General features: G+C 40.5%; 2 protein-coding genes across 2 annotated transcripts; one reads left to right on the plus strand and one right to left on the minus strand.

The window, feature by feature from the left end:
• Positions 1-5485: 5485 nt before the first annotated feature.
• On the plus strand, positions 5486-8700 carry LOC139630034 (retinol dehydrogenase 10-B-like). The gene is made up of 5 exons (XM_071493016.1): positions 5486-6124; positions 7235-7333; positions 7479-7624; positions 7721-7852; positions 7944-8700. The coding sequence occupies exons 1-5, from the start codon at positions 5675-5677 to the stop codon at positions 8062-8064; spliced, it is 948 nt and encodes a 315-aa protein (XP_071349117.1). The 5' UTR covers positions 5486-5674; the 3' UTR covers positions 8065-8700.
• cse1l (CSE1 chromosome segregation 1-like (yeast)) lies at positions 8404-18044 on the minus strand. Its single transcript, XM_071493009.1, has 25 exons — positions 17912-18044; positions 17001-17093; positions 16716-16858; positions 15999-16100; positions 15755-15900; positions 15571-15661; positions 15305-15412; positions 14905-14997; positions 14645-14812; positions 14423-14552; positions 14211-14276; positions 13712-13914; positions 13495-13579; positions 13161-13222; positions 12935-13071; positions 12246-12349; positions 12019-12116; positions 11762-11912; positions 11438-11646; positions 11157-11254; positions 10962-11047; positions 10735-10816; positions 10106-10252; positions 9303-9534; positions 8404-9106 (listed from the first exon to the last, which is right to left on the minus strand). The coding sequence occupies exons 2-25, from the start codon at positions 17083-17085 to the stop codon at positions 9017-9019; spliced, it is 2916 nt and encodes a 971-aa protein (XP_071349110.1). The 5' UTR covers positions 17086-17093; positions 17912-18044; the 3' UTR covers positions 8404-9016.
• Positions 18045-18101: the final 57 nt, after the last annotated feature.

The following is an 18101-nucleotide window of genomic DNA, read 5'->3' on the forward strand; positions in this document are numbered from 1 at the left end:
CTCATCGATATTTTTTACTGCACAGAAAATGTTTAGACGATCGAGAGACACTGTGAGGCTGTATCCATCGATTTCCTTCTTGTTCCCGTTGTGCCCGACTGCTGGCAAGAGAGAGCACCTTAACATGATAATTATTTTTATTATGAACACAGGAAAAAAAAGAAACTGTTTATTCTTCTTTGTTTACGTATTTTGTTTGTTTCTAAATGTCTGCGTGTGTCCCTCAGATTGGTGTAATAAGAGTTCTTTTTTTTTTTTAATCTGGAGAAAATCAAAAAGGTCTTGCTTTATTTCAAATCCTTCTCAAAGGTGTTTCGTAGGAGTTGTCATTTCTATTGTAGCTGAAAAACTTAACCTTATATAAATGACAGAGCTTATGAGTATCACTAAAGCTGGACAGACAGCACTGAAAATCACAAAGATTTTCTATGTTGAACTTCCAGATTTGTAGGTGTGTGAATATTGTACATGTAAAACAACAAAAGTAGAATATTACAAAGATACACATTTATTGTACAAGGTAAAGAATCAAAATCATTTATATTTTTAAGATATTTTCTAAAAGAATGGACTCTTAGACAAAATATATTGTGTTAATCTCATAGATTTGCATTTTGATTATGTACTGCATTATTTTGATGGAGTTGCATTTATTAGACAATATACTATGGTAGATACATTTGTATTGTTTGCTACTGTCTCCCTGTAAACGTCTGTCCTTCTATCCTTTGTGCAATGTGAAGAACCAAAGAATTGTTCTTTCTGATGACTCATACAGATGAAAGTAAGTTTTACTGTTTTATCTCAAAATGTTAGAAATTTAAGCATTCCTTTTCTAAACAGCAGAATCTGACATATTTCAGGGAGCCATACTTGCTCATTCAGTACAAACATGGAAGCTGGAGAGTGCACAGATGTCAGGACAGGCATCTGAAGAGGAAAGCTGTCGACGGAGACGGAGGAGGATCAGAAAAAAAAGAAAGAAGGACAATGAAGAGGGAACACAGCACTTTATTTTACATCCACTTCTAAAGCTAATTTGATTATTTACACTCTGGTTCTTGGCAAGAGGTTCGCTTCCAGAAATCTAAAACATTATGCTCGTATGAGTTCACATGACATCTCTTACGAACATAAAGCCACCTCGCAGCGACGTACAGCTCACCACTGAGGCACACAAACAGCACGGAGGTACATCGTGTGTCTATTGGCCACTTTAGTATAACCAAATACACTGCATCCTGCTTTTCTGTATACACCTGACTCCAAACATATGACCAGTCTGGGTGTTGATCATCTGGTGCTCTGATGCTCTTTGTTACATTAATCATGCAAGCATGGTTTTAAAATATTATTAACTTTATGACATATTATGCAAGCATGCTACAAAGCATCCGTTTTTAGTAGTGAATCTTTATGCTTAAAAAATAGTATTTACTCTGTATGGTTGTTTGCAATCATTAGACATAATGTGAGTTAGATATTTCTGTGCCTTTGCTTTTACAAACGCCTGCCCCGCACACTGAATCTGTTGCTGTGCCCTGTCTAATGGAGCTTGGATGACAATTACACAAACTGTGCAGTAAATAAACACACACAGAACTGGGTCATCATGATGTCAGACTCATATATCAGACATCCATAACCCTGCTTCCTCTAATGTCTTTCCTGTGTACCTACACCTAAATGCACCAAACATTTACATAAAAAGGCCCAATCCATAAAAACAAACAGGTGCAGACTCACTCAGTAGAGTGAATGACCACTGTTTCCATGGTGACGGTTGAGATGACTGGATGGCTCACATTTGATGCACGCAAGTAGCCTAATTTGTAGAGATGGAGTCCTTTAAGACTCAAATAGGATTTTGCAAATGCTCACAGGGTTTACACTCTGTTTATACATTAACTCATGTCTTTTTTCCCCTCCTCACCTGTGGCTTCAGTCTGCTGAATTATTGAGAAATTGTGTAAACAGAAAACTAGATTTTGGGCCTTTCAGTCATCATTCCTTTCTTTTTCACAGAAACGTGCACACATAGCAGCAAATTACAAAAGACAGAGAAGAAACCAAAACCTGAAACCACGGTGCTGTTGCTGTGATGGGTATGTCCCTTTTAGCTACTTGCTCCCACGGAGAGGGTGAGTGTGAAATGTGAATGGAATAGGACGAAGTGGTGTGTGACTGAGAGCGGTGCAGCAGAGCTGTCAGCCTGATTACAGCTGACATTCCTAATGATGGCTGTAGCACTCTGCTCCCTTACCTCATGTCCAACTCCAGCCCCAATAACTCTTTCACTGTTTAACACAGACGAGATAATCATTCAAAACACTGTTTGTGAGCTCTTCCCTGCTCTTGTGAGAGGGTAAAGCATTCATCAGGCCAAGAAAGCTGGCACCCTACTCTGTCAGTTAGAAATGAAGTTGCCCAGCCAGATTAGGCACTCTGCACATGTGTTTGTTTTTCCATTTAAAGGAGTGTCCCTGTGCTTGAGCCATATCTGCAGAATGACAGTGCAAAAGTGGCAGTTGGGTTGAGGCACCCTTTTGAGGATGTGTTCATTTTTGTGTTTCTATAAATATAATTGTGGGCATGCAAAGGGAGAGTCTGAGCGAGCAGGAGAGGCTCAGTTACAGCAATGTCTTTGGTCAGTTGGTGTCATGGAGTCCTGAGGAACAAACTTTGTAATAGAAGAGTCTGGTTTACAGGAAACGATACAAAAAAATCACCGGTGTGTGGGATTTTTGTTGCAGCCCACCCCCTTAATGCTGCATGGTAATGGAATAAAAATGTGAAACTGACAAATGGTCATATGACTTTCACTACTGAAGGCATTAGAAACAGAAAAGAAAGCAGAAAAGACTAGCTAGATAAAAAAAAGGGGGGGTGTTACACAGTGAAGAGTGAAGATTCATTAATATTCATCACACATCAGTCAGACATGCAGTAAATACTGAGAAATCTTTGGAATTGAGCCTCTGATCATTGTGGATTTTCTAAAACAAGCCATAGTCTATTCAAACGGTTACAACTATTTTCTCTGTTGGATGAATGTTAACAATTTCCCTATTGCATTTTATGTCTTGTTTTCTTGTCTCCTGAACTGCACTTTATTTATTTTTCTGAATTAAATTATCTGCTGTCTTGCAACCATGCAAATAAATGTCAGCATACAAAAGTATATATTCAAATACAATTTCCAAAAGCACAAGTTATGATGTTGTTGAGTAACCATTTTCTTTAAGCACAATATGCCACACAAGAGGTTCAAAGCCAAATACAGACACATCATTTAATTTTCAGAATCTCTCCCCTTCTTCAGGGAATGAATCACCTCTGTACAATTCACACATGTCTGTATACTGCCCTTACTGTGTCTGGGGAAATGTTTGTTTTGTAAAGTTTCATACTTTGTACCAGTTGACTTTGTAGATTATTATCTTTGTGGTTTCCTGTTGTTCAATGCATGTAGCGCTATTAAAAACTTTGACACACTGATCTTGTAAATATAAGAAGCTATAGGAAAATGTCTATGAATTTCAAAGCAATTTTACTGACTGATGCTTAATAAAAGACAATAATCCAGCATTGGTGCCATGAATTTCACTTCATCGACTGAAATATGTTTTTATAAAACCACTCAACAACAGGGACGTAATGCAAGAGAGCGGGCTTGTGAGATTGTGCAATGACAGAGCTTGAGGGTTGTGGATGGAGACTGCATACCTTGGACAACAGCACCCTCTAGTGTTGTGTTCTGTACTTGGTATTTATTAGGATAAATACCAAAGGTAACCACTTATAAAGTTGTATTCCAGTTCACTAAACATTGACATCTTAACAAAGTGCACAGTATGACACTGTTTCGAACATAGCCTGAGCATCTTATCCTGTGTCCTACTATAAATTAAAGGGTCAGTTATCTTTTTTAGGTGCCCAGTATGAAAAGGATTGTAATGATTCAACCAAACAATCAGTAGGAGTCCAACTCTCTCCAAAAGCAGTCAACAGATTACCATTTATCATGTTACATGACGTCATGGCCACAGTTAAGAAGAGGATTACATCACAGTCATGCCAGTCACAACTTCAGGCTTTTCCCAAGATACAAACCTTCTTAACTTCTATAAGATGGAATCTCTCTGAAGCAAAAATGTAAACAAAAAAACACTAAAGCCTGGGTCACAGCTACTGCAAGATGGTTTTAAGCAACAAAGTAAGATGTGAAATGCAACTGAGGAAAAAGAGTCATTTTCCATAAATGGGAGTTTATGAAGAATGTTAAATATTAGGGATTTGTGCACACATGCTAAGCAGTTTATCACCTTAACATTTTACTCAAAGGTGGATAATCCACCTCACATCATGGATCAGGAATAACTTTCTTTTACAGATGAAAGGAATGTATGCGTAATGACAGGAATGTCTGCATCATGGATAAAATGCTAAAAATAAAAATATCATACTTGCGTAAAACTAGTTGACTGTGGTCAGTTGAGGCAGAGGTAAAGCTCTTACATAAAAGTCAAACAATGCTCTGAATATAAGTTATGGTTTCATTTTTACATAAGAGAATATTGTTCATTTCAAGGCAACTCTGAGAGGACAAAGAGTTCAAACATGATTTTAAGAGGAAAAAACTTAGATAAGTTAACCGTCTTCTCATCTGACCGAAAGCTGGAAAATGCATTATCTAAATCAAAATATAATCATTTATTCACAAATACTCAGAAATATATAAGGAGAATGTCATTGTCTACAAACTGTGAGTATAAAAGCTAAAAAACAAAAAAAACAGAAACCTTTGCACCTTTGCTGACGCACAGCTGTGCTCTTTGGATGGAGTGATTAGGCTGCAGGTGGAACAGAAGGAAAGCATGAAGTAAAGCAAGTCTGATTTAAAAGCCCTTCTCTAAATATGAATGGCACATTTTAGCTCCACCTTTAAGTGACAGTGATAAATAAACTGACTCTTTGTCCTTTCCGACACTAAACACCACACTGAAGCCTGTGAAAGCAAAAAATAATGAAAGGCTGGTCCACTGCACACTGTATTTCACACAGGAAAAAAAAAAGTGAACCTGTCCTTCAAGCAGAACCCGGCCTCAGAATGGGATTTGTCGTCACTTGGGTTCTGAAGTATGGGGCTAAAGCATCAAAATCATATGGGTTAGACCCCAGAGTCCTGAAACAGGTGGTGGTCTGCTGAGAGGATGGCTGCTGCATAGAGTTTGTGTAGAAGTTGTTTGTTCCAAGCATTCATGTGAACTGACACATCAATAACAAACTACTGGTTAAATAAAAATATGTGAAGTTGCTCAAGTGATCAGACAGGATGACATCTTAAAATCGATACAGTATGGGATCTGCTCTGGCCTCAACCTGATATAAAATGCAGTGTATTTTGGGCCTGAGTGTTGCATTAATCCCTTCCTCAGTTTTACTCAGCCACCGGTTATGAACGAGTTGTGAATGTGCACGGGTTATTCAGTCAGCTCCTCGGTCATCAGACAAAAAGCTCCTTCTATTGGTGGCCACCATCCGTCTGCCTCATAATCCGACACACACAAGTTATATAAAGTGGCCATCCAATCCAGCGTCACGCAGAGAAACAGCTCACCCTCCAAAGCTTGGCGGTCTGCTTGTGCAGCAGTTTAACTTCTCCTGGAGCACCATGATCGTCATAGTGGACCTGCTGCTGATGCTCATCGACCTGACCTACTCCATCCTGACCGCCGTTATCCAGACTTTCCTCCGGCCGAGGCTCAAGAGCATCGATGGGGAGCTCTGTCTGATAACAGGAGCCGGGGGCGCGCTGGGTCGCCTGTTCGCCCTGGAGTTCGCCAAAGAGGGAGCGCACCTGGTGCTGTGGGACTGCAACACGGCTGCTAACGAGCAGACCGCCAAGCTGGCGCGGGAGATGGGAGTCCAGGTGCACACGTACACAGTTGACCTGTCCATGCGTCAGAGCATCTACGACACGGCGGACAGAGTGAGAGCGGAGGTCGGGGACGTCTCCATGCTGGTCAACAACGCAGGCGTGGTGGCCGGGCGGAGGCTGCTGGACTGCCCGGACGAGCTGCTGGAGAGGACCCTGCTGGTGAACTGCCATGCACTGTTTTGGGTGAGACTTGAGGCGCGCACCTTTTACGCACAAACACCTGCGCAAACCGGGAGAATCCGCCTTCCACACACAGAGCTAATGTGGTCTACCAGTCTGACATGAATTACATAACAGCCATTCAGTGCGGTCCTCCCCGCTGGCTCCGGTCAGTGTTTGCGCACTGATGTGTGAAGGGATCAGAGCAGCCTGTGCCACAGCAGAGCTGCAGCGTCACATCACAGTAGGGATGCCCTTGCAAGGGGTGCTGGGGGTGGGTAACCTTATATCCACTCATCCACACAATAACAGGTGCCCACTGGAGCCCACCAGCAGAGAGCATGTGATTCTACACTTGATCCTCTTAAAGCCTGAGTCTTATGCTCGTACAATAAAAGGTTATAAGCTCATTAGGACCAAATATAAAGGATATCAGGGACACATTTTTATGAATGTGTCCTACACCCTTAAATGCATCTGATGGCAGAGGGCTCCCAGTTGCACCAGAACCTGTGATGTGGGCAAAAATTAGCAGGATCACATTTTTAAATCCTAATAGCCTCCACTGTGCATTTATTTCAATGCTGCATAAGCATACAAGCAGAATATGAGCTTAAAGGTCTTCAAACTAGATTATGATATTTATGGGTTCAACATTAAGTATAAAGAAGGATGCACCTTACACTAAGACTTGGGCTTGAGAGTGCACATATCTATATTCCAAAACAGAAAGTTACAGTTACTACAAACCAATTGCCAAAGAGTAAAGCTGGCCCTTTTTGGGGCCCAAGGGGGTCTCATGATGTTGTGAATTTATTTTTTATTTTGTTGTTGTTTGAGACCAAAGGAGGGAGCCTGATACTGCATTGTGTTAGATTTAGAGTAAATAAAACAGGTGATACTGCACTTATATGCTGCATCTTTGTCATATTGTTTCAGATACCCTACAGCTTGAATAAGTTACATTAACTTTGAAGGGGGGGGGGGGGGGGGGGGGGGGCGGGCACAGTGTAGCCTTGTGGACGAGGTTGATTTTGAGTTTGATTCAGGACCATGGCCCCAGTCTCATTTATGAGTTAATCAGGCCTTCATCTCTACTCCCATCAAATGTACTAATATCATCTTTCCCCACAGATGACAAAGGCCTTTCTACCTCAGATGAAAGAGAGGAACCATGGTCACATTGTGACCGTTGCCAGTGCTCTCGGACTATTCAGCACTGCATGTGTAGAGGTAAAATGCATGATGATTAACAGCTTCCTCAAGCACAAACTGAACAGACACGTCAGAACAATCCATTTTAAGACACATAAAGCCAACTGACTGAACAAAATGTTTCAATGCCGGCCACTCTGCTGGTATCTGCTTTCTCTTCTAGGATTACTGTGCAAGTAAATTTGGAGCTGTTGGTTTCCATGAGTCACTGACACACGAGTTGCTGGCTGAAGACCTGGATGGCATCAAAACGACTTTAGTTTGCCCTTATATTGTAGACACAGGGATGTTTGCAGGCTGTGAGATCAGGTGAGATACCATCAGTTATCATTTCAGTTTTTCTGGGTTGTACCTCTAGAAAAAAACAGATGCTATATTCTCTACTTTTTGTTTGGTTTCTTCCAGGAAGGAACTCAGGAGTCTAATTCCCCCTCTGCAGCCCCTCTACACAGTGCAGCAGTCCATGAATGCCATTTTAGCCGAACAGCAAATGATCTGCATTCCTCGCCTTATGTACATCCCCTTCCTCACACGAGCGTAAGTATTGATGAGGATATTGGTGAAACATGTATAGTGTAAACTTTTAAAACTGAGGCAAAAATGAATGTGGGACTTTTGCTTTCTCTAGACTGCTACCTTGGGAGGCAAATGTGGCAACATATCGCTTCATGGGAGGTGACAAATGCATGCTACCATTTATCAAGAATGTTGAAATGAAGAACTCCAACGGCCATATCAAATCCTCCTAACACTTGTTCTGTCTTATAACCTTGTTAAATAATGGACCAATGAAAACACCAAAGGCTCAGACTGTATATTCTTAATACATGAAATTGTTATCTGAAGGCAGAGCCCAATATCTACACTTATCACACCATGGTAACTTTATCCACAGCAATATTGTAGAGTGATTCTGCATAGATGACGGGTTATTTCTCATTATAAATAACCAGAACTGGGCATGAAGAAGGAAGTTCTTTGATTGAAGTAAAAATGCTGTTATTAACCTCTACATTGGAGGCTGCTAAGATTCACAAACCAAGATAAATTGAAAATAATATAAAAATACCAAACAGACAGCAATGGTAGCAGATCTATACAAGTGCCTCTTTTTATTCACATTAACAAACAGTAAAGAAACAAAGACCAGACATAAACAAATCTACAGGAAACATGCAACAGAAAAATATTAAGCATTATGTTTGAGCCACAGACTACAGTCTCCATAACCGTAAAAAGGAATTCAAACATCCAAAAGAAGCGCTAAAGAAATCCCTCCCATATGATTTAAATGTTCAGCGTTCCACGACACTGTTGAAATTTATCTCCGCCGATGCTGCTGTTGTTGTTGTTGTTGTTGTTGAAATAAACTGATTGCATCACAACTTGCGATCCAAATCCTTGTTAGCCTTTGCTACACAGCACACAAAAAGGCCCAAACACAAAACAGTAATTCAGTTATGTCAACTTTTGGTCATGTCTTTAAAAACCCTTAAAAAAACTTTCATCAGAGAACACACCCTAAATTCAGGCAAAATGATTATTTCCTCTGGCAAATCCATCATATAACTGACAAGTCAAACCAAATCTGTAAAGACTCAAGTTCAGCTGAAGCAGGTCTGTCATGTGACCCGGGGCCGCTGTGGCTAGTCCTGCAGTGTATTGTGGTCTCCTTATTATGTGAACAGCATCACATCAGTTTCAAACCAACTGCACATTGGCTGCCTGTAAGTACCCCTGCAGGAACTGGAGGGCTTCGGCATTCAGACTGGTGCTCAGCATTGAAGGAACCTGCACCAAAATAAACAGAGACAAGGAGAAACACTCACTGATTTGCTTTCTGCGGCACCCCATCATCTGTAGTGCAGCGTGGTAACGGTCAGTAAAGCAATAATCGTAACAGGTCTTTTATTCCAGACAAAACCAAGTCATTACGACTTGTTTAAAAAAATCATCACAGACTATTAGCTCTGAGGCTAATACATACCCTTCCTGGAAAGGCAGTCGAAAGCTTGTGGAGTGACTGCGCCAGAAGGATCTTAGGGTTGCCAACGACATCTCCGATGGGGTCGTGCTCCTTCTTCCCAGCAAAGGCCAGTTGTGAGAATGCCGTCTGGTAGCCCGGTGTGTCTTCAATGTCAATGAAGTGCTCATCATCTGGGATGCTGTCATCCTCTGGTAACTCAAACAGACCAATGAGGGCCTGGAGCAGTGGGGTCCTGAACAGACGCATGAAAACACAGATGCTTGCTGTTAGTTTTACTCAGGAAAACAAAATAACCAACAACCTGAAACTTAACATATCACAAGTGTATTTCTAATTTGTACTTGAATGTAAAATGTTAGGAACTCCATAAGAAAAGTGCTCCCACACTGAGTGTTAAAATTTGGAGAAAACACATTTTTTTGGCTTATAATATTAAAACATGTTATACTTTGACATAAAATAACGTGAAGGTGGGACTTGGCTCAAAGGTTCAGTGCAGTGAGGTGCTAGTTTCAGTGCTATCATCAAAACATTAGAATCTACAATAAATGTGAAATTTTTAAACATTATACCATGAGGTCAACTTTATTATAAAACAGTCACCGCCCTAGCTTTTCTAAACCATAACACCATATTTCTATTAAAAATCTAAATCAATCTAAAAACAGTGCTGTAAAACATGTTTGATTTGATTGATATTAAAGGTCCTGTACACCGCAAAGCCACTGTGGGTGTGTAGGGGCTTTAACCAACCAACCATGAAGGATAGAAAAGCATGTGTTTTCATTGAGCCACTTCCTCACCAGATTTTAGTGTACTCTGTGTCCATCATTGCCGGACACTCAGTAAGGATTTTTGTAATGCCAACAGCACAGATCTTCTTTTCAACTGCTCCAGACACCTTCTGAACCTCTGGAATAACTATTTTCTCCAACACCATACCAAACATTCTGTGATACAAAAAGAAAACATGATTAATACATTTTTTCCACTGGTCTTCTACAAACATAAAAACACACTGGAGACCTGCTAGGGCACTGGGATCAGTAACTATTGCGGGGTATATTTACTACACTGCAAAATGTAATGGCAGTGAATCCAAGCTAACTACAGCTTCATTATTTTACAAGGAGCCATCTTTCAAGTTTATATATCAAAAATTTGGCTGCAGCATTCCTTCAAAATATGTCCTCTTCCTAGAAAATGGTGCTTCTTCACAGTGACTAAGGCAGGTTTCAATAGCTTGAGTGCACCAAACAAATTCAGGAGGACAGCTGGCTTATGACTCAATTGAGCATCAAGGTCAATATAACTTGTCATGTTCCCAATGCCTTTCACGCTTAACTGATGGATGAACCCTTGAAATAACTGCAGTCAGACATTAGCAAGCTTTCTGTCAACTTCTTATGGTTTATATTGAAAATACACTTACTTTGGCTGGATGCTGTCAAAAATCTCCTGAAGAGCAATAGCTCCGTATTTGACACAATACAAGTTGACAAACACCAAGAAACCTGTGAGAAAGAGGAACACCAGTGAAAATTTGAACACTTGACACTATACTGGCTGATCTCACGCCCTTGCTGTCAGTGCTAACAACTCTAACCACGTGTTTCAGATTAATATATCTAAACAGAACAGTGAGATGATGGTACTGACTCTTGATGAACTTGGTGGTTTTGGAGCTTTGTAGCCTCTGGAAGAGCAAAATGAAGATCTGTTTCCTGTACTGAGTGATTGACTCTCTGGCAAAAGTAAAAGTAAAACAAATCAAAAAAACAAATGTCACAATATGATCAAATCAGTTTCACCAGGTGCTAAATTTGATTACTGATCAAACTATAATCAACTTACGGGGGCATGTGCTCCACAATGCTGTTGAGAAGGTAAAAACCTTGGTGGTCATTGGCCTTAGAGGCAATAAGCTTTTGGAAAACTCCAAGCAAGCCGGGCTGAGGACGAAAGATGTGATCGCAGCATGAATACACGTTTCAGTAAAGAAAATATATAATCCATTTATGTAAAGTATGACATGTATGCATGTATAATGTGTTAAGATACAATCAGTGTCGTCAGCTGCAGACAAGTAAAACACTGCAATATTCTCTGCTGTGTACAACACTACTACGACCTACTATTTTATCGGCAGCAGAGCTGGCAATAGTGGCTCCTCCCTTCTCCAGGTAAGCCTGAAGCAGGCGCACGAGAGGGGGGATGTTTCCTGTCCGCTCCCAGAGCACAGGCTGCAGCAGGTGAGGGAATAAAGCCATGTAGGAAGAGGGAATAGAGTTGGAGTGGATCTCCAAGAGGAGGGACATCACCTGGAACACGTATGGAAGAAACTCTGTACAAGAGGACACAGGGGAGATGAGTTGAGTCGCGTCTGATCAGCCACCCACTGTGTTTATCAAAACATCTTCTAAATAAGGACAAATCAGTCTCATAGGTAAATGACACACCCTGGACATCATTCTGAAGGATTTCAGTGAAGACCGGAAAGAGAGCCTCCTCAAAGCTGCTGACAGTAGTGGGGTTGGCCTTGCAGGTGATGCGGACAGACAGGCACAGGGACTCAAACAGGTAGTGGTTAAAGTGAGGCTTGCTGGGGTTCTGTAAATAGGCGACAGACATAAAAATCATTAACGCATGTATCCTCTAAGCAGGCATCTTGGTAAAATCTACCTGTATCGATAAATAATAAGAAAGTGTGGATTACCTTGCTGACTAATAGGAGCTTATGAGTGAGCTGACCAATCAGAGTGGGAATGTAGGGAACAATGGCCTCCTGCAGCAGAGAGAAGCTGCGCATGATGGCTTTAAAAATGAGAAAAAGAAATAAAGAAAAAGACATGATGAGGCTAATTAATATAAGTTTGGAGTTGGTTTGATACTGACTGAGGACCATTAATGGGGAGCATTTAGATGACAAAAAGTCAGGCTTACCTTTCATGATGTATTCATTTTCTGCAGAACCAGGAAGAGCCAGTGCCTTGAACAAGTTGTTGAGCAACTGTTCAGTAAAAGGTGCCATCTCTGCAGGAGAGATACTGAAAAACAAAGAGAGGGTGATTGGCTAAAGCAATGGGCTGGCAGCTATACAGATGGATGCAAAAGTCTGAGCACACTTTCCACACAACAATGTTTCATCTCAGTTGTCCAGAAGACTTTTTGTGAAACTAACAGGACTGCTGTTGCAATTCTGTTAGAGGGAAATAAGTAAATATATAGGCAATATTCCCAATACTAGGTATGAGCAATTACTTCATACATATTAGTAGTTTTACATATTTAGTAAATGCCTTTCTTACAATGTGGTCTAGATATACAGCTTGCCAAGCTTTACAATTAAATTTTTTAAAAAGTGAATATTGTTTAATCCACCAATCATTCCTAATCTATCATTACTAATATAATTAAGGCCCAGGTTACAACTGTTTTCAAATATGGAAAAGCTTCTCAATCCTCATTCTAAACTGGACTTGGGGACAAAAGAGAATAAATCACGACTTATCTGAATAATCCAATAATGCGCTATAAATACTGCTCACTTTGTTGAATGAATACCAAAACACAATCATTTTGATTAAAGACACAAGATATAAAAATGTGTCACTACATTGCTTGATACTCACTGTGTGGTGTTGTTGGGGCCTCTCATCGTAAACAGCCTCTCCAAAGCATGGGCAGCGTAAGTGTGCTCCACTGTGCTCTCTGCCTGCAGGTGACTTATCAGTAGAGGAACTGCCTGCAGCAGCTGCTCCTTGGGAAGCTGAAGGACAGAGAAGAAGATCTCTGTAATACATTCATTTGGCTTTTTTATTTAATTTAACAAGTTGTGGAGTAAGCAAGAGTTCACACCTGGCTTCTGAAGATCATGACATACTTGATGGCATCTGCCTTGAGCACTGGGAATTCATTAACTACAGTGACAATAGAAGTGCTTGATGTTAGTTTATGTGTATTCACAAATACGTTTGGACATTCAATTTTCACTTCAGTTGCAAACCAAATGCACAACAGCAAAACACATTTAAAAGTCATGTCAGCTGAGTAAAATTATCAGCATTTATATCAACTGCTCAGCTACTTATCAAAAATAAAACAGTCAAAGCAAACAGTGAGCCAAATGTTTTAAACACAAGAGAGATTTAGCAAGTGCACATCAGATCGAAGCCTTTAACAGTTTTCTTACCATTGGGGGATTTTAAGTCTAGGAGAATGTGATTCACAAAGAATTCATTCAGATTCACCAACTCATTGGCTTGTGTTATTCCATGCTAGAGAGGAAAAAAGGACAACACTTAAGCACTGAGCAATAATATTAAATATACAGTATATCAAACACAGTTCATGAATGTGCACTGTATCACCAGTTACAATAACCATCTAAATATTTTTCTAAACCACACCTTCTGTGTCTGGGCTTTTGAAGCCAGTGATGTGACCAAATAGATGGCAGCATCTTTGTGTTTCCAGTTCTCCCCGGGGTTCTTTGCGTACTCTGCCAGCATTGAGTTCACATAGCCAGAAAAGATTGCTGTGACTGGGCCCTCGAAAAACTTACAAAGGCCTCTCACTAAATCACACGCCGCCCTACGACGAGTGTCGATGTCTGAGGAGGGATGAGATAAAGGTTATCAGTAGCATGATTTAGTTAATTGTCAATTATTTGCTAGTTTGCATGCAGAAACCTTCAAGTCAAATTCTGAATGCAAATATTCAAGTTAACCTACTAACTGACTAATTAACTAACTATTCATATCTGCTTTGCCTCACCCTATGTGACAAGATCTTGCTGTATTCCAAACAACAGTCAAACACTTGATTTGAGGAGAAATTACACACATCATGTGTTCATAAGAATTATTTGCATCAGAAGGGGTGATAATAAATAATCTAAATCTTTACCAGATCCTTCAAGGTCCCTGCGGATGTATTCCTCAGAGTTATCTTCAAAGGCCTCCTCATCTGCACCTGATCAGGCATTACACACAGTCTGGTCAGTATCACAGCACACATGTACATGTTTGTGTCCAAGCAAGCAGAGCCCTGATTCAGTCCTCTGCTGATAACATTTCTAGGTGCAATCTGATGACTCAGAGAACAAAGCATTTTCTTACTTCTGAACTCCATGTTGGGCACAATGACCTTCTCACAGATGCTAGTGAGTGTATTCTGGTCCTCAAATAGATGCTTGTAGTGTGGCCTTTCACAGACCGAAGCCAAGAACTGGATAGCATTGCTTACAAGCTGCAACAAAGAAGAGGTGTATTGTTAGTACAGGAAAAGTGAACTTCAAAATAGAACACAACAGAAACACAGTCAGGGATGAGTGACCTCACCAGGTCATATTTGACTTCCTGGCCAGTAGAAACCAGAAGGTTCCAGATGGCAGTGACGAAGCGGGGAAGATATGGCTGAAATTCTTCATCATACTTCTGAGCGTAAAGGGCAGCATTGTCGCAGATCTGAGACTTCAGCAGCTCCAGGAGACCTGCTTCCTCCTCATCCTGGAGAGTTGTCACAACAGAGACATAAAGAAATGTTAAGAATCACTTTTTAAAAAATGAATTGCCCAAGTAGAAAAAGAAACACAACTCACATCTGTTTGTAAAAGTTTATTATCCAAAGTCAGCAGGCCATGAAAATTGGTCATCCAGGTTTCCATGTTGTCTTCAAAAAACTCTGGAAGGTCCTGTGAGATAATCCAGAGTACAGTCATAAGAAAATGTTTCATATCCACGATTAAAATGTACATGCATTAAAAGGAATTACTTAAACCAAAGTGGACCTAACCAAATTCAGAATGACTTTTCTGAAAAAAGCTAGTGCATTTAAAACAGTTACCCATTTATTACAATTTATCAATAATTACTGTCACTAAATTCAAATTCAAAATAATAAATCAAGGCAAACTTCTCAACTCTATCAAAGGATTAATCCAAAAGGTATGAAAGAGACAAACTGTCATATTCATTAAGTGCAAACCGAATTGAACCGACCTGGAAGTTAAGACTGTAGAAAAGCTTGGAGATGAGAGTGAGCGAGGAGAAGAGGACCTTCAAGGCATTGACATCTGTAGCATGAGTCTGACACAACTCAATTGTGGCCTAAAGAAAAGAAGAGAGAAAATTAACTATAAACGGTTCCTCATATCAAAACCTTACAACTATGTCAAACAATTCAATATTTGTTAAATCAAACAAATATAATGCTGCAACAACTGGTTTACTGTGTTGTGATAATTGCACTGACAGTCGCTACGTACCTTGAAGAGCTCTGTCAGAGGGAGAGCAAATGTGTCCAGTACTAGTTTTATCTCCGTCCAAAGCTCATTTGATTTGAACTCATGGCGATACCTTAAAAGCAAAAAAAATATTAAAAAATGTTTGAAAATTCCTGTGCAAAGGTGATTTCAAAATATCTTTAAACCCGTAAGTGATCATCTCTACCTCTTGAAGAGGGAATGTGCGGTACGAAGCACTCCATTGATGATGTGAAAGTCTCCACTTCTGAAGCGGGTCACCATCTCCGTTAGCAGGTCAGGCCATTTTTGAGGGAAATCTTCCCTTCCTATGATACTGATGGCATCACTCAACTGGGGAGATACATTGCATGAACAGTGACTTGGTTAAGCATCTTCCTTTACACCTTCAAATTAGACCCTTAAAGGCACGGTGACATGTGAGGACGTACCTGTTTTTGAATCTGTTCTGGACTGCTTAGCATCAAATTTACAATGTTTGCTTTGATTGCTGTTCGGTCTGGATCAGAGATTTTGTTTGGTTCATCTTCAACCTTTGAGTAAACAAAATACAAACACAGTATAATCAAGTCAGTGTCCACATCAATGAGGTTCATACAGCAATGGCTTGGTTCACACTTAGTACATAGTGTTAGTTTAGATACTGTAAGTGGGACAAACTATCCAGTACACTTGACTGTATGATGCAATCTACCGCATCATGACATAAGATGAAAACAACGTTTGTGATACAGGGCTTACACAGCAGCAGATTGTACAAATGTTTACAATACTGTGTATGTTGTGTAAGTGTGAATGAAAAAACATCCATGACCACACTGAGGAAACAGCTGCTGGACTGTACCGTTGATGTGCCTATTCAAAACAACTGATCCCCAGATGAAACAACTTATAACTGCCAGTGAAATAAACCCTATTACAGTGGCATATTACAAACAAGTAGCTTGTCCTCCCTGTTCACAGATTGCCATAAAGTAACAAATATAAAAGACAATGTGAAATCTCATGTAAGATGTGAAAAGAGATACAAACTGTACTTTATTTCTACTGGACCTGTAACAATCTGGACACACTGAATGTACAAACAAGATACTGAGTATGAACAGTCTGATTAACATGTAAACTTTATGGTATTTAGTGAGACTCACAATGCGCCAGTTTCTTTTGATGTAGTTCTTGAACGTAACAGCAGAACAGACGCGGATCACGTTGTCTTGGGACTTCTCCAGCAAAGTTAGCAGTAATAAGGGGTAGTTCTGGTTTCCCTCAACAGATTCAAGAAACTTTTCAGCTAACAAAGAAAAAGGCACAAATGAAAAACAGGTGTTACAGAGCAGAGATTACACAATCCAGTGACTGTTTAGTATAAATAGGTCAATGAGAACGACATTCCACCTGAACTGCATTAATGGCAAGTATTTAAGCTGTATTACCTGGACGTCTGACTGTTGGGTCTGGATCCAGTGTTTTCCTGAGGAACTCAGTGAGGGTTTGTAGGTTAGCATCATTCAGTTCCATGCTCGTAACTGAGGGCGAGAAAATAAAAGAGTAAATGGGCAGCATTTTGCTCAAGAGGCTGAGTTTCTACATATGGGTGGACTTTATCTAAATGCTGAGTAATCATTGTGCACAATTTTTAGCAATGCGATATTCAAACGTGACTATTTGTTCCTGCAAGATCACACTGCTTAAAAGTTACCTGCGTGCTAGGTTCAATTTTTGAAACGTCCCGTGTTGCGATTAAAACCTCTTAGAGGTTCACTGCTCTGTCTGACAAGTCACAGCTATTCTTACCACTAAGTTTACAGCTCATCTGCTAGTTTGAGTCAGCCATGCACTCAGTACACCGTTTACGTTAGCCTGCTAGCAGCTAACCTAGCTAGACTAGCTACAATCTGGCATCAGTTCCGATTGGCCCCGCTGACTCCAGATCGGTTTATGTCTAAGCTAGCAGGCTAAAGGTTGTCTACTCTTCTGCAAGTTCACATATAAGCGCGTGGTGGTCAGGATAAACGGCCATGAACTGGTGTATTAAGTTATATTTAACAGAATGTATCTATTGCTCATTCGTCCCAACTACCAACACAACGTACAATACTATCTGAAGCAGCATGGACAGCCATAACCCAGTTCCAGTGAATAGTCTGATCCACTAGCCGGTCTTCTCCAAGTCAGCCTGCTAATGTTAGCGCTAGCTTGCTAATGTGTTCTGCGCTAACCACAAAGTTAGCTTATTCACGAACACTGCGCCATTATTCACAGGATACTGGACTATGATCCAATTTACAAGTTTGAATCTCGCATTGCCGGTTATATTGACTGATGAAGTAACGGGACGCCTTACCGTTACAGTGAATTTCAGTCAGGATGGGATGGGGAGGCACCACAGTCCGGCCAGACGTGCTCACCGTGCCAGCTTTCAAATGTCTGAAGCAAAAGGAACTGCGCGGTCAGTTCACTGCGCAAGCGCAGATGTCAGGCGAAGGCTCGAAGACACACCCCTTGATTGGTCTCTATCAAGTGTAGCAGCACAA

The sequence above is a fragment of the Trachinotus anak genome, unplaced genomic scaffold, assembly GCF_046630095.1.
Source record: "Trachinotus anak isolate AG129_WGS33_773 ecotype Australia unplaced genomic scaffold, CSIRO_AGI_Tana_v1 ptg000013l, whole genome shotgun sequence".
NCBI lineage: Eukaryota > Metazoa > Chordata > Actinopteri > Carangiformes > Carangidae > Trachinotus > Trachinotus anak.